Source organism: Paramormyrops kingsleyae, chromosome 13 (genome assembly GCF_048594095.1).
Source record: "Paramormyrops kingsleyae isolate MSU_618 chromosome 13, PKINGS_0.4, whole genome shotgun sequence".
Lineage (NCBI taxonomy): Eukaryota > Metazoa > Chordata > Actinopteri > Osteoglossiformes > Mormyridae > Paramormyrops > Paramormyrops kingsleyae.
In genome coordinates, this window is record NC_132809.1 from 21080556 (window position 1) to 21097388 (window position 16833).

At 48.0% G+C, this 16833-nt stretch overlaps 1 protein-coding gene across 5 annotated transcripts in view; it reads right to left on the reverse strand.

The window, feature by feature from the left end:
* Positions 1-11277, reverse strand: part of ndrg4 (NDRG family member 4) — a 34914-nt gene extending 23637 nt beyond the window's left edge. For 2 of the 5 annotated variants that reach the window (XM_023841656.2, XM_023841655.2), the window contains exons 1-3: positions 9977-10050; positions 4639-4732; positions 2409-2570 (exon numbers count right to left, since the gene is read on the reverse strand). In XM_023841656.2, the coding sequence (XP_023697424.1) occupies positions 2409-2570; positions 4639-4732; positions 9977-10050 (330 nt within the window). Of the gene's footprint in view, positions 1-2408; positions 2571-4638; positions 4733-9976; positions 10051-11114 lie in introns of those variants that run through there. The other 3 variants (XM_023841657.2, XM_023841659.2, XM_023841658.2) reach the window with 3 other exon arrangements.
* Between the last annotated feature and the right edge of the window lie 5556 nt (positions 11278-16833).

The following is a 16833-nucleotide window of genomic DNA, read 5'->3' on the forward strand; positions in this document are numbered from 1 at the left end:
TGCATGAGACTCGTTTTCATCCAAGTGGAGACATCAGTTATACATGCATAAATAGCATGCGTGGGGGGGGGGGGAGCAAAAGGCTACTAAAGTGAAAGGAAAGGGGGGAGGGCCACAATCGCACCAGCAGGTGTCACTCTTTACCCCAGACCTCCCATCCCAAAGCAATACCCAGCAGGCATTGCAGTTGAGAGATCATTACCAAACCAAAGAAAGGGGGTGCCGTTTTTCACCTAAAGGTCCAAGAAATGACCCCTCACATCATATAGATATGGGCTAGCCAATAGGAGCACATCCCCATACATGTGACAGGTATAGGCAGCTGATGGCAGCATCATCCTCACAAAGCATCCAGCAGTATAATGCAGTCAGAAGACGCTCCACTTCCACCCCTTTGACAGCAGATACCTCCTAGCAGTATTTTAGCATTAGCTCATCAGTTAGGACAGGGTGCTGGGTAAGCTGCTGGCTATCTTAGCTTAGCACAGTAGCAATGTAGCATTTGTATTTCAGCCCATTAGCCCCACATAGCATATGAGCAGATGACATAATACATCACAGAGGTACTTGAGTTTTATTAGCCAACTATCAGCATGTGCGTCTTGTGGTTTATGTCCATTTCCTTACATATGCCACAGCTTTAACTTTTCAGTACGGATTACTGGTGGTGATCTAACAGCTGTCACCTTTGTGAATGAATTACTGAATGTGTAAGAATTTATCTGAAGTGAATGGCGTTTTTTTAAAATATGATTCAGATCTGAATAAGTAGCTATGATTATATTATTCAGACCTGCAGTGGCAGTAAGAGGCATCATTATATAATAAATAATCTGATGTCATAACAATACCGGTTATGAATATTTCGCTTAATCTTGTCGTGATCTCGGGATTATGTCCGCTGATACGTACAGATGCGATCAAAGTCACTCATGTTCTCCTGCCTGGAGACCTTAGGTTTAGCTACATGTCTGCACCAGCTCAGCGTGTTTGGCTAGGCCAGATCACCTTAATGTCAGTGCCGTTTAATAGGAATGACCTCCCCATCCTGTAAGCGGACATCAAAGGGCCGTCATTGAAGAAGCAGTTAGCTGCCGCCTTCTGTGCTCATTCACACATTCAATCATAAGCAAATAAACTAAATGTATTACAAAGAATAGCTGTCAGTTGTCAACATGGTGTCTGAAATTCTGTTACCCTAGAACACTGCAGTGCTGGAAACCAGTAAAGGTCCAACGCAATTTTAAGAAATTATATCCGCTATAATTAAACATTTTTAAACACATTTGCACGTCATTTTCTGTGCAAAATTATTCTTATTAATACGATAGTAATACTGATTGTTGTCATTATTATTTGACTGCAGCAGCCGATTTCTGTAAATACAAGATGCTTAAGTAAAGTGGCAAGCAAACCTTAGCATGACTGAATGCACAGCATGACACCGGTGTGTAATGCTGTGCCAGACAGAACAGAGAAAGACAGCCGGAACATGGTTCGGCACAGAAAGAACAGCATTAACACATAAAGCATCCAGAGAATTTTATCTGCAGAAGGAGTACGGAGCTTGTTTTAAAATCTGCAGAGCTCTCCAGCCATCATCAGCAGTAACCGTGATGCACCTGAAAACCATTCACATTTTGCAGTCACCAACAAACACAACATGTCTGTAGGATGCACGCTGTTCATTACAGACATTTTCCAGTTACACCTCTGTGACGCCCTAAATATCTAAATCTTTCCACCAAATGTTGCTGGGTGGGTGGATCTGAAGAAAACAGGCCCCAGTTTCACAGAACACATTACATAACAGGAATATTGTCTACTTATAGGGCTTGCATATCCCAGAACACACTGCAGCTGACGCAGAGCCTGAGCAAACAGAGGGAAATGAGCATTTAGCAGCGGGAGCCGGACCTGTCTGGCACAGCACATTGGAAGACCTTCATATCTGTCTGGATTTAAATGAGAAACCCTACCAGTGAATCTGGACTGATACGTTTTCATTAGCTCTTACTGTTCAAACCTGTTGAAGCTAAATGATCATGTCTGTCATAAACTTTGAGTACATTCAGTCTATAAAAGAACCCTGAGACTTCTTTCTTTGCCAAATTGGGCGTATTTAAGTTTGCAGGAACATGATCTGCTGCCAAACTTCACTCACCGGTGTCTGACCCTAACTGCAGTTCATTACCAGGCTTTTCCCACAATTTCCTGTTCGGCAGTTTGGTCTGCAAGTTGAGACTTGAGGACAGTGGTCCTCAGTGCATGGGCCCCCATGGTTCTGGGCATGGTCTGAGACAGTATAAACTGTGGCAGTGTCTGGAATTTAATCTGACACCCTTAGGGTGTAGCCAGTAATGTCACGCCTAGGGTGTGGTTTGAGGTGTGGCCTATTGGGTTTTTACCGGGATGGACCCGCTGGTCCGACGGCGAGTCATGCGGAGCCAGTGGCGTGCAATCATGTGCCACCGATGGGAGCGGCCCGGGGAAGGGGCAGCAGCTGCGGGTGGGGGGGCCGTGGTGGGTGATGTGCTTGCATTCTGTGCCCCATCGGTGCTCTCCGGAGGCTTCAGACACAGACACAGAAGGCAGTTAAAAGGCTCAGGGCACCAGCATGGGTCAGCTAGGACAAAGGCTGGGGAGACACAGGGCTTGTGGACACTAGCCAACATTCACCCATATTTCCATAATCAGTGATACCAAGGAGAAGATCTAACAATATTACATAGGTTCTGTACGCTGATGTTTGTAAGGGCAGTGAAGTACATATTAAAGTATGAAGATAGAGGGACACTTGTTTGAAGAGTAAAGAGTTTGGAACACATAGAAAAATCAGAGGAGAGATAAAAGAGAAGACATAAAAAGAAAAGAGCCACAGATCAAAGGAGACAATGCAAGAGGAGCGGAGGAGATATGAAAAGAAAAGAACAGAGGAGACAGAAAAGAGAAGAGACATAAAGAGAGGAGAAGATGGGACTGAGATAGAAAAAAAAAAGGAGAGACATGAAGAAAGGAACAGAGGAGACAGAGAAAAAAGAGAAGAGCCATGAAGAGAGGAACAGAGGAGACAGAGAGAGAAAAAGGAGGAGAAACATGAAGCGAGGAGCAGAGGGGACAGAGAGAGAAAAAGGAGAAGAAACATGAAGTGAGGAGCAGAGGAAACAGGGCAGAAAAGAGGAGAAGAGCTATAAATAGAGGAGCTGAGGAGACAGAGAGAGAAAAAGGTAGAGAAACATGAAAAGAGAAGCAGAAGAGACAGGGCAAAAAAGGAGAATAGAAATTAAGAGGAGAGCAGATGAGACAGGGAGAGACAAGAAGAGGAGACACATGAAGAGAGGAGCAGAGGGGACAAAGAGAGAATAAGGAGAAGAGACAGGAAGAGAGGAACAGGGGAGAGAGAGAAAAGAGGAGAAGAGACATGAGGAGAGGAGCAGAGGGGACAGAGAAAAGAGGAAGAGAGACATGAAACGAGAAACAGGAGACAGAGAGCGAAAGAGGATAATAGAAATGAAGAGGGGAGCAGATAAGACAGAGAGAAGAGGAGGAGACACATGGAGAGAGGAGCAGAGGGGACAAAGAGAGAATAAGAAGGAGAGGCATGCAAAAAGAACCAAAGTAGACAGAGAGAAAAGAGAAAGAAAGAGCAGAGAGGAAAGAGGGACAGGGACAGAAAAACAAGAGGAGACAAGAAAAGAGGAGAGAAAAAGAGAAGAGACATGAAGAGAGGAGCGAAGGGACAGAGATAGAAAAAGGAGGAGAGACATGAAGGAGGAGACCAAAAGAAAAAGGAGAAGAGATATGAGAGGAGCAGAGGGGACAGAGAGAGAAAAAGAAGAAGATACACGAAGACAGGAACAGAGGAGACAGAGAAAGAAAAGACATGAAGTGAGGATCAGAGGAGCAAAGCAAACAAGCATAAACGAGAGGCGTGTCAACGGTGAAGGGAGGTGAGGGGAGAGAGGAAGGTTAGAGAGGAAGGTCAGACTGGCTGGAGCACAGGATGAAGCAGGACAGAAGGAGGACGAAAGCTGAGAAGAGTGAAGCAGGAGAGGGAGAGGCAGGGCGAGAGAGCGCTCCATCACAGTGGCCAGAAATAAAGCCACATACTCGGGCCAGTGACGGCCCTGGGGACATCTGCAGCTCAGCCACATGCAGGGCCCACATTGCTCTCCACTCTCACCCTGCCTCTGGATCACATGGTGCTTCACGGGTGCAGCTCAGTGAGGCTCTAATGGCCAGTAAATGAGTAAAAGAAATACCGCTTTAATGTTTCCATTACGTGCACACCACACTGTAAATGACAGACTGCTCTAATTGTTTCTAATTTGTGACACACATTTCATTAGTTTACATGAATATGCTTTGAGCTTTTAATGCCAGTGAGCAGGGACATGGCCGCTCCCACACACACACACCCACAGGTTTGTAAATATATTTTTGTGGGGACTCTCCATTCATTTCTATGGGGGAAACTCTAATCCCAACATGACGCCCTTAAATCCCACCCAGCCCTGACCTTAACCATAAGTAACCAAACAAAATATGGGACTTTTGACATTTTTGCTTTTTTGATCAGGTTTTTATGACACAGTCCCTGCAATGTAATATACACCTAATCCACACACACAAACTCACCATCTCTGCATCAGGGCCTCCTCTCTGCTCGAGGAGCAGGGGCTTTTCCTCAGGAAACTGCTGCTCCTTCATGCCAGCCATCTTGGACAGCAACCTGCAATGGGCATGCGTGGTCACCACGACAACAAGTTACCATCAGGCCAGGTCAGTCCTCAGTCATACCTCACATAGTCCACCTGTATCACTGCACATCACTCATAGCCCCTCAGCCATACCTCACATAGTCCTCCTGTGTCACTGCACATCACTCATGGCCCCTCAGCCATACCTCACATAGTCCTCCTGTGTCACTGCACATCACTCATGGCCCCTCAGCCATACCTCACATAGTCCACCTGTATCACTGCACATCACTCATGGCCCCTCAGCCATACCTCACATAGTCCTCCTGTATCACTGCACATCACTCATAGCCCCTCAGCCATACCTCACATAGTCCTCCTGTATCACTGCACATCACTCATGGCCCCTCAGCCATACCTCACATAGTCCACCCGTATCATTGCACATCACTCATGGCCCCTCAGCCATACCTCACCTTCTCTACACTTTAAATCACTTCTTTTGGGGTTATTGCAAGTTTGTTGTCCTTGGGTACAAGGGCATTGGTGAACCAATGAGGATCAGGGCAATAGGACCCATGTGTATGACTGGGCTAGGCCCGGCTGAGGCTCCGGCCATTAGCACTGCCTGGTCGAAGTGGGCTAATGCACATTAGGCTACAGTGCAGTAAAACTGATACCATATGGTTTGAATCTTTGCAGAGTGCCCCCTGCTGGCAATGTCAGGTGATGGACCAGTACACGCCGGTCATCAGAGAGTGGGCAGGGGTTGCCGAATCGTCCATCTTTAAGCAGAAGATAGATTATCCATCCGCTAAGAGATACTGCAACTGAGGTCAAGGATAAGGCAAAGGACGTAACCCAACGTCCAAGCATCCGTTGCAATCTCCCGGCACCACTGACTATTCACTCTCAGCTTAGCAGTTCAGGGCAGAAATGTTGGATGCACTCACTGTCTCTACACATACACTCTCACACACACATTCTCACACGTTTACCTATCATTGTGGGGACTTGCTATGTTTGATTCCTTTCCAATAAAACCCAAGAACATACAAGTATTAATAATCATCTTAAAAATTAATGGCTAACTAAATGTCTCCACAAGTTTAGGGAAACGCTCCTCTTGACACACGTGTGCACAGAGTCACCACAAACTGCGGCTCGAGCACCCAGTAAGAGCACGAGACACACAAAACAAGCTTCTGGGAGTCTTTGAGGAAATGCCGTAGTATGGAAACACCCGACGTGAAACAGAACATCCACAGTGTGAGCACTGCCAGGGACGAGGACGGTGAGTAGCGATGGAGGAGCGTCGGCGAACAGCCCAGCACAGGCAGCCCAGAGCAGAGCCTCCTCCCCTGCTTCCCCTTCTTCATCAGTCCTGCCAGGTCCTCTCTCTGCCAACTGAGAACTGCTTGGCGTGCAAAGTCCAAAGCAATACAACTCACTCTCCACTAGGACAATTGTGCCCTCCAGTCGATCTGGAACTTTCTGCACTATTAATGCTGCACCCCAAATTCAACATCCACATCTATGGATGTGTCATTGGTACAGTGACACTGAGGCTGTGGTAATCCACTCAGCCAGCAGCGCGACAAAAGCTTTCAGAAGCTTCCAGAACCTCAGCGGATCTATCCTTGTCTACAGCTGGAGGCTTTTGAGGCCCTGGAGCCCCCACTTGCCGGCCGAGGTGGCGTTTCATACAGATCAGTAATCCCTCCCCCCCGCCCACCATGCGTCACTTGGCTTTGGCTCCACGCTTGGCACCCCCTCCAGGACTAGCCCTAATCTCCCCTCCCCCTCTAAAGTATATTAGACATTTCATTTGCCATTTCATCTAAAAGGATTTATATCAAATGGTCAAGCATCTACTTTAATAAAATGGTTATATATCACATCTACAGGCCTAACTGGGCTGTGTGTGATGTGTGCTGTGGGCAGACGGATTAATCAGAGGGATGGGATTCTGTACCTTGGGAGTGGGGGGTTGAGTCGCGTGGGGACACTGAAAACTCAATTGGAGCTTAAGGTGTGACACAGCAAGACCTAAACATGGCCCAAGCAGCAATAACACACCACCCCTCCCCCTTTGCCACAGACTGATGTTTAGCTTGGATGGTAAGACAGCAGTGGCAGGTGTGGTTAGAGAAACAGGAGAAGTTTTCGTAACAGACTAGCAGGACACCCCATTCTGCTTCCCACACGGGTTCTGGCCAGAATCCATCTGCACCTTCCTCCCTCCACTGCAGCCCTGCCCTCAGACTCTGGAGCAGTTAGTTATCCCACTCTTAATTTACCACAGCCTTCAATCCTCAACAAATCAACAGCAGAATACAATGGAGCACAGAGAAACAGGACAGCTGGAAAACCTCCACTCTCACCACATTAAAGAGCCTTTCTCGAAAAGACAATGCCCGTCAGGCAAGTTAAAAAGGTTATTCTAGTTGAAAATGCCACAAGAAATTATAAATCAAGCTCAAAAAATGATAAGGTAAATCAAGTTCAAATACTTCTCCCATCTGTTTCTGAGCTCAGCCATCCAATTGGAGCATGGTTGGAGGAGCCCAATCAAATTCAAAAGCAGAAGCATGTGAATATGTGAACAAACACTGGAAATGAAGGTTCCTTGCAGTTAATCTTTTGGTCAGATCCATTGGACCGCTCTTATGTGAATGGGTTCTCTGCGGGGCATAGGATTCAGACCCACAGCATTCTGAACACTGGCACAGATCTTTAACTGACTGAGCCTCATGCAGCCCAAATTCACACCCATAGAGCAGGGGATTCAAACCCCAACGCAGGAGGTGTGACTCAATAGTGCAACCCACTGAGCCATGATGCTAAGCTAATCATTAGACATTCATTAATAAATATTGACAAATTACAAGTACATGCTTTGGCAAGTACAAGAGGAAATTTTAATATTGAATATTTTCTTGTACAAAATCTCTAGTAATTTCCCAAGGGACAGCACTATTACGTCACACCTCCAGGGCGAGTGCTTGAATCCCACCCTTGGTTCTCTGTTAGGCTGCATGCTAGCCCAGTGTTTGTGTGGCTCCCCTTCAGCATGACAGTATTTGTACTGCGATGGCCCCGGGCTTCATGGGACTGGTTCTCTGTGACCCGAGACAAGCATTTGGAAGACGGATGGATGGATTTTTTAATGAGTAACAGTTTTACAGATTTGATTATGGTTTGCAACTATACTGTAATGTGTTAGTGAAGAACATTAGGGGCCCTCCTGGTTTAAGAGTTCACTGGGAAAGTACACATTGTATTACTGAAAATTTTACAGTCCCTATGGGCTTATATTATACCTAGTAAGAACAGCGGAGAAATCCTTTCCAGTCCTTCAAAGACAAGGAAACAGAAAAAGTGTATTTTCTTCACAGAGGATATAAGATGTTTTTTGTTTTTTCCCTATTCTCTGGTTTTCCACCGACATCTAACTAGGCCGCATTTGGAGCCAAACTCGTTGCCATGCCAACTGTCGGCAGAGCTCAGGAAATCTCTCCGAGTTCTGCTCAGGCATAAGCCTCGCGTGCCTTTAAAAGCCTCCTCCCGGCCCCCGGCTCCTCGGACCGCCTCACGGAGGACAGGAGGAAAGCTCTGGTGACGTCGCCCTCTGCTTCGAGCAGCTCACTGCTGTCCCCGCCCTCTGTGTGCACAGAGCCCGTTGGAGGGGATCGCCATGGGTTCGAGCGCCATCAAAGCCCTGAACTGGCTCCATGCCACTGTGTGATACCCCCCCCCCCCCACTCCCATACCCAGCAACAGACTGACTCCGAAAATGGGCATTGTTTGAAAAGCAGCCATTATTAAAATATATACATATATACGTATATACAGTGTGTAGAGTTTGCTGAGTCCGGTGCCAAAAATGAATTTGTTGATTAAAAATAAAGCGGAAGGACCCCCCTCTGCCCTCGGGGTGTGCTGGCGTGCCCGGCAGCCAAAATACAGAGCCCGCATCCGGGGCTCAGGTCCGGTGCCAGCCGGGCAGACGGAGAGGCCGTGTGCGGCCCTCAGCGGGGCTCTGCCAGCACTGAATCATTAACCCCTCGCTGCCCAGTTTCACCTTCAGAGGAGCCAGCAGCTTTTTCAGACCTTTGATGCCACGGGCACAAAAGCCTGGTGTTTAAAAATTCACTAGACGGCACCTTTTTCCACAAGAGGCGGGAAGATTGAGCCTGAAATCAGGCAAAACAGACCGGTTCACATTCCCCACATGGTTGTTTCACCTCCACTCTGACAAACATCCCCCTGGCTGAATATTCCAGAGCCATCAGAGATGTACAGGAAACTTTGACTGGAAGAAGAAGGGAACCTATAGAGCAGTAGTCCTGTTTCCCAAAACCACCCTGAATTCATTCGGGCTCCACTATGTTTCTCAAGAACGGTCCATCCCGTGTGAAGCTCCGATGGTGCACAAGCAGGAGATGCTGCTAGTGTTTTTGTCCGTCTGCGCTGTGCCTACAGATGCTAATGCTGGCTAAGAGCCTCCGACAGGCAGGGTTTTCTGATCAGCCAGCCCTGGGAGAAGAATCTCATAATTCAGCTGAGCGACACACGAGCCCCCATCGGGACATGTCCCCCCCCCCCAGTCAGATACTCATATAAATCCTCTTTAGAAGCCATATCAGTTATTGTGGATCACAAGATCAGCTTGCTCAATTGCTGGGATGTAGAAAAGTCCTCTCCACCATTCCCAAAGCCCAAACAGTATGTCGTGATCCCCTCAGTAAGCTCCTCTCCGAAAGATCAGATGTGCGGACTCTCGTCGCCTCAAACATCTGATTGAAAAAGTGAGGCTTCATCTCAAATGGAACCAGCCCCACCCTCAACCCCCCCCCTCTCCCACCCTCACTCCCCCCCCTCCCCACCCCTCTGCCTCAACCAAAAAACAAAGACGTGACAGGTATGTGAGATGGACAGGCCATGCGCTTCCAGAATCAAAATCCCAAACAGAACATCCAGAGCTTTTAAAGCAGATGGGTACAAGTCCAACATGAAGGAATGTCATGGCCCCAGCCCAGCAGAAACGCACGCAGTCACGACGGGAGGGGGGCCACGACGGGGACGCCGGGGCGACCGTCGCCAGGCGACCGCCCGCTGTCGACCTCCTGCCGTCGACCCCACTGAAAGGGCTGGCTGATGACCAGATGGAGGTGCGGTGGGAGGGGGGGGTAGGGTGGAGGATGAGGGACAAATCGAGGGGAGATAAGGAGGGAGGCGGAAAGCTGCCGCGCACACACAGCGAAGCTACGTACATGGTCTGGAGCAGGCTCCGTGCAACACGGCAGCTAGCCTTAGCAGGGAAGCTCCCCACCAGTCCAGGCCCCATCTATTTGAACGAAACCAGACCAAACCAGTTGACGGTAAACGAGGGAACTCGCATAGGACACAGAGCCACAGAAACGCAAGGCGGCATCTCAGCAGCACTGACCTGCCAGCAGAGCCACTGACACGTTCATCCGTCTTCCGCTCTTGCAAGTGTTAAACTCAAAACTGCTTTTCTTTCTCGTAATAATAATTCTTATATTACCTTTCGGACAGTGTTATGTCCCGGGGGGACGATTAGAGTGTGTTGATCTTACTTGCCCGGGAATTCACCGCGAACACGATACGCCTGGTTTTGTTTGGCCAGTGCACATGGCGTCTCGCGGAACCCAGAACACACCCACACGGTCCACTGAAGTCCGGTTCCAGCCAGCAGCAGCCCTCCAATGGACCCTGTCTGCCCTGGGTGTTGCGTACAAATCGCCGTGACCTTGCACACCCACCCTTTATTCACCTCCCGGTATCAACAAGTTACCCAAGAGGAACAAAAGATTCTGTCGACCAAATGGAATAACGACCTCGGCGTCACGGCAGAGAGCTGAGGGACGGGGCTTTCAGCAGCATCGGTAAACAAAATGCATGACCTCGTCCCCGTCTGAGCTACAGGCGCCAGGAAGCATCCAGTGTGCCGTCATTTCTGTCACTGGAGAGTGTCAGCTCTTATCTCCAAGCCACATGATTGTATTACTGCGGCCCCAATGGTGCTCACTGCTTTGCACAGAAGAAGTGCTCAGCTCCGGCAGCCCCCTTTGTGTCCGTGTCGATCGCCATACCCGTGATGGCGTGACAGATCCACGGCAAGCGCACACGCATCAGGGCACACGGGGCGTGGGTTCCCTCAGCAGCGCTCGTTGTACCATTACCCCCTTCCCCCCAACCCCCCCAGCATCTCAGGAGGTTAACCTAACGAGTTCAGAGTCTCAGACACCACAACAATCCTGGAGAGACACCTCCCGCTGTCAGACCCCGCCAAAGCTCGGAAACAACAACAACAGCAATAAATAAATTACTGAATCAAATAAAGAGCAAAATGAGCAGAGCAGCGTGGGGTGGGAGGCAGAATCGTACCTGAAATGGTGGTGCAGGTTTCTCCTCTCTCAGTCAGCGTCTGGCTGTCTCTCCTGCTTTTCCCTCTGTCTCTTCGGGAATGTGTGCGTGTGTGTGCGTGAGTGTGTGTGTGTGTGCGCGCGCGCGCGTCTCAGAGGCTGTCTGTCCTATGAGGTCGCTCCTATCTGTATTCTCCCCCAGTCTGCGGCCCCGCCCCCGCCCCTTCACACTCTCTCAGCCCTCCCATCTCTACATCTTTCCATTTCTCCTCCTCCTCCTCTGTAGCAATAAACAGAAAGCACGTGTCAGCCCAGATGATGCAGTGCTCGGCTGCCTGGCGCGAACATGCCACCTCGACAGACTGGGGGAGAGGAAGAGGGTGAACAAATGGGAGGGAGGGGTTCGAGTACATATATGGTGCTGCATATGCCTCTCTCTCTTCCATTATCTACATTTACCAAATATCACATATCTACCGATCACTGAATGCACGACATTGTACTTGCCATGTCGCCACCTTCTCGCAGTCTAATGCATGCTCCCGTCGCAATTCCTTCTCAGTGTATGTCAGAGTATCTGTCAGCATACAGCCCAATTGTACCCAACATGATTCCCACCAGCCTGGCTGTGTGGCATTAACAGTTATTTTTCTGTTCTGTGAGACCCATAGACGATTATGCCCAGAAGCACAACAGATGAAAGGGACATCTGCCAACTGACCCGCCCCCCACCACAGACAATCACACGCTCACACACACTCATACACGCTCCGTCTGCCGTCGGACTCCACTGCCCGATCCTCCTCTTTGCGAGGATGTCATTACGATCGCTGTCTTCCCCGCTTTCTCACAAAAAAGGAGGGAGAGGAGGGGGAGGAAATAGATGCAGGGTAGAAAAAAAAATCCACACAAGAGGCCACTCAGAAGGGACTGCCGGAACACACTAGAACTTTCTGGAACATGCTGCAGCACTCCGGGGCTGAATCTGGCCAACCCGTTAACATACAACACATGGCAATCCCTGCTAAAAGGCCACATGTGAGCATAAAGCGAATTACGAAAGAGGCAGAGCGCCCCACATGGAGCCATGCCAAGCACAATGAACCCGAGAGGACGACCCCGCTGGGAGGGACACACCAAAGCAGCCGCAATAACAGGCTCAGCGAATAAACACAACCAGCTCGACGAAACTGAGAAGGACCAAAACAAAGAGGCTGTACACAGACCTTGGGGCTCCAGTTATAACACGAAAGGTGGAAAATGAACACATCTTACCAATCACCACTCACTACAATGCTTCAGAAGAAGGACTGGTCTTATCAGGAATAATGAACACAGCATGTCTGCTAGGCACTAGGAAATCGGTCACAGCCTAAGGGTAAAGACGATCTTAAATGCTAATTGACTTGCTCGATTTAAAAGTGCCACTGGCTGAGTCGAGATGTAATTAGTTACTCGTCATCTGTGATGTGAACGTTACAAAACTAATTTTGGCATCCAAAGTGGATCTGATGTGATTCCAAGAGACAGGACAAGGTGATGCTGGGTCTACTCACCATTTCAGTGACCATTTCAGGAGAGGTCACGGCTCACTGTCCTCACGCATCCACTCTGAAAGTGAAAAGGCCACCATTTTATCCTTCTTGAAAAGGTCTTGGATAGCCGTTGAATGTGGACATGCAGGTCTATGAAAGGTTCTTTGCGGCACAGCTCTGTGAGCCAGGCCTGAAATTACGTTAATTTATGTTAATGTTTATCCAAAGTGACGTACATTGGAAAAAGCTGGGCCAGACAGGCCCTGCAGCAACTGGGGCTCGAGGCCCCAATGCTGCCCTGCTCAAGAGGCCAAAGGTGACATCCGTCTGCCAACAACGGGATCTGAACCAATGACCTTCTGGTGACAGGGACACAACCTCGTCTTGTGATATTTTATATCTTTATATTCAAAGACAGACGTCACAATTGAGAAAACGATTAACAAAATGCGATTAAAGTCATAATTTGAGGTATATCATATCTCCTGACACTTCTCCACTCTGAGTATTGCGTAAGTCCAGGGTTGTGCTAGTGTGTGCATGTATGATAGTCTGGCATCCAATCCAGAGTGTGTCCCAACCCACCATCGCCCTAGGCTGCCTCACAAAGCTTCCAGGATTCCCACAATCCTCGCCAAGACAAGTGCTACGATATGGATGGATGGACGATGCATGGATACATGCATAGATGGATAACACTTTCTAATGAATACATCAGAAACAGTGTTACAACACAAAATGGCTGGTCTTACCAATCACAAACCAGGTACTAGATGTCAGTGAAAACACAATAGATTTTAAATTAACAGCCCACTAATGTTATGTTTGCAGTATATACCCAAGGACCAAGGCCCAGAACCAAAGAATGTGCAACATTGCAAGAAAGCATCCTGAAAAAATAAATAAAATTGTACTCATCTTGGAAACTGTTTCCACAGATTCTATATGGTTTTCATTACTAAATGCACTGTCCCATTGCATTCCTTTTAGATGTGGTAGTTTGCAGTTTGTTACTGATCCTGGACCAGCACTGTGCAGAACCTGGTCATTTTTTAAAGCTTGAAACTTGAGAAAAGTCAAAAAAGAAAAAAAAAAACAGCACATGGCCACGGTAATTTCCACAAGGCGCCACAAAGCAGCTGTAACTTCTTGGACTGTAACCCCGTTACCTGGGATACACAGTTGGGTTCCCAGTATTACGAGAGGAAAATTGTTAGGCAACGAAAAAATAAAGTGTTATTATCCAGTAAGTAAAAATCGCAGCGCATTTAAATGTATGTGCATGTATATGTATGCATATAAGCAAATGGATACTGTTTACTCTGCAGTTCTCTTCTGTAGCACTGATGATAATTTTTCCATGTTTGATATTACCTTTCAAATAGAGATCGGCAACTGGGCCCCCTCCGTTCTTTTTGGCCTCATTTGCTTGTTGATAGGGTATCACTTAGTGAGGTCAGCAACGGAACAGCCAGTAAAATGAAAGTGTCCTTCAGGAGTCTCCTACAGCCCTGTGTGGCACACAGTCTTAACAGGACTTGAAATAAGCTCCATGTGATACTCTCTGCTCAGCGACAGTCACTCCCAGTCGCCCACTCGCAGCAGAAGGTGTTCATTCCCAACACGCAGGATCAAGCTCTCGCGGTGCTGACATTTGCTATCAGATCTTCACCTCTGTCCATCATCTGGTTCTCTGTCCATGTCTCACAGCCATAAGTGACCTGTAAACCTGAGACCAATTACATCAGGGCCAAGGGTGTCCTGACACCTGATCACAGATAGACAAGCACACAGACACTTCTAGCTACCAGACCTACCTTCTCAGGTGGTGAGAAAGCAGATTCATGCTCTGAGTAACCAATTGAAGCTGCTAAAAAATAAATTTAATAATAATAAACACAACAGGCATTAAAAGCACCACATTCATCGTACGTGTCTATGGCATCTGCTTTGTGGTTTCACAGAGAACCAGTCCAAGTCTAGCCTCCGTGGGAAGAGACCATGTTCTTACACGAGCGACAGTTCAGCTGATATGAAAGTCTGGATGCTGTGTTTCCTGGAAGTGTGTTGTCTGTACACGGTAGGACTATAATCAGTGCTAGGAAGCAAACGTGATTATATTGCACAAAACATTTCATGTTACCTGCATTTGGCGTGTTAAATCACCCAGGGGACAGTCTGTGATAAACACCCCCTCCCACCAAGGGTCAGCAGCTGTCCTTCATCCCCAAAACCCCATTCTTCTCTGGTGCAGAGCCCCCCAGTGGTGACAGGTGATAAGGCCACGAGTACGCTCACTGCAGGAGTTATCGCTGGAAAAAATGGCCCACCCTGAGGACTTCAGGGAACACTTCAGAACCTTGCCTAGCCTGATTAGCAGATGGCAAAAGGGACAAAAGTCTCTCCCTCTCACTCACAGACACTCTTGGGAAGAAAGAACTACCACATAATCCCTTTTGAAGCCCCTTGGGATGCTGAAGGTGGGTGTTTATGTTAATAAGACTTTAGAGGGAACACTTTAGAGAATCATTATTTTGCGAAATATGTGCTGAACACTTATAGCAATGTGTGATTTTAAGGACCATTCGTAGTTATTGGACCTAAACCTTGTCTACTGAGGTCCAAATATTCTTGTCTATCTAAATATAAAAATCAACAAAACACCGGACTCAAAATCAGAGCAAGTCGTAGTGTATAGGAAGTGTGCCCTGGGTGCTATTGGAAATATGCAGACGTAACTATGTATTTACTTTAGATTAACCAGATTAACTTGAGCTTGTGTTGCATTTTGATATTCCTAGAGGCACCCCAGAAATCCCTCTCACACACGCTCACACAGGAACACAAAGCACACAGCTCCATGACAACCATTTCATACAGCATTAATGCTGCCTTAAAATACCGCAGCAAGCCCCAGAACATGACTTCGGAGTACAAAGAACGGTAATATTCTGCAAGGAGGCCTTCATCATGTAATTGTCTATACATGTCTCAGCTGAAGGCATAGCAGCATTCATGCCTGAGTCACATCTCTTCAGAAGGAGACATTCTGCAGGCTGTATTTATAACACAACAGACGATCTGCGCAGCCAGCTGCAGATCCACTTCAGCCACATGGGGTCGGTGGTGTCCCGCCTCAATCCCCTCCACAGACACACATTTATGAAGGTGAGATACGCATCACCACCCCCGCCCATCCCCCCAGATACACAGCCAATCCAGTTCAGGTACTGAAAGAACACAGGCACAGTGCTAAGAGCCATCTCCCTCAGTGCTTCCCTTCCACAGAGGATGATCGAACCATTTCATGGCAGCTGCTTCAGGAGTGTCTTGAGGGGGCGGGCTTAAAAGCTCCTTCAGAGCCCCCAGTCCTCTGTGCTGCAGCCCCCTCCCTCTGCCCGCTGGCAGGGTGAGTTGTTGAGCTCCACCTTACTGCCCCCCCCCCCCGACTCCGTGCCTGGCAACAGCCAGAGAGGGTTATTTTCTTTCCATTCTGTTGTTTGCCACTTTTCTAGAGTGCATCGCCATGCTTTCTCTGGAAGAGCACATGGTGTGGAAGAGGGCACCACACGACGGGGGTGGACAGAGCCACCATTCCCTGTTTACCGGCCAGACCTTCCTTCTCACCTTGAGCGGGGAGTTACTAAGACAGAGCTCATACTTCCAGGTGTGACATCGACACCCCCTTTTCATTCAGATTCAGATAATTCTCTATAACACTCCACACACAGCTAAGCAATTCCCATATATAGCATGTCAAGATAAAATAATACCCAGAGTGCATCACTCATCAGATAAAATGCAGCTGTTTACGAAGATTGAGAATAAAGTATTCCCTTTATTGACACAGTACAGCAGACACCCCCCTCCCCAAAAGCACTTGTTAATTAATCGCATGTACACTAATCATGCTGAACCTGACTGCTGTTTAAATAAACCATTTGTTTCAGATTCCTTCTCCCCAGTGAACAATGTGTGCCATCAACTCCAGGGTCTGTCAAACTAGAATCCTCAGGATCTTCTGGCCGGCCTTGAAGAAAATTAGGTAAGAGGACCACCCAGATGTCAGGAATTAGCCACAGCTCAGGCAATATTTAGGGCGCTAGAATATATGAGATGCACCTTTCCTCATCTGACCTGTACACTCACATCCTATTAAGAGCAGATACCAGCCACATGTACCAACCACAGTGGACCCCTCCTCCT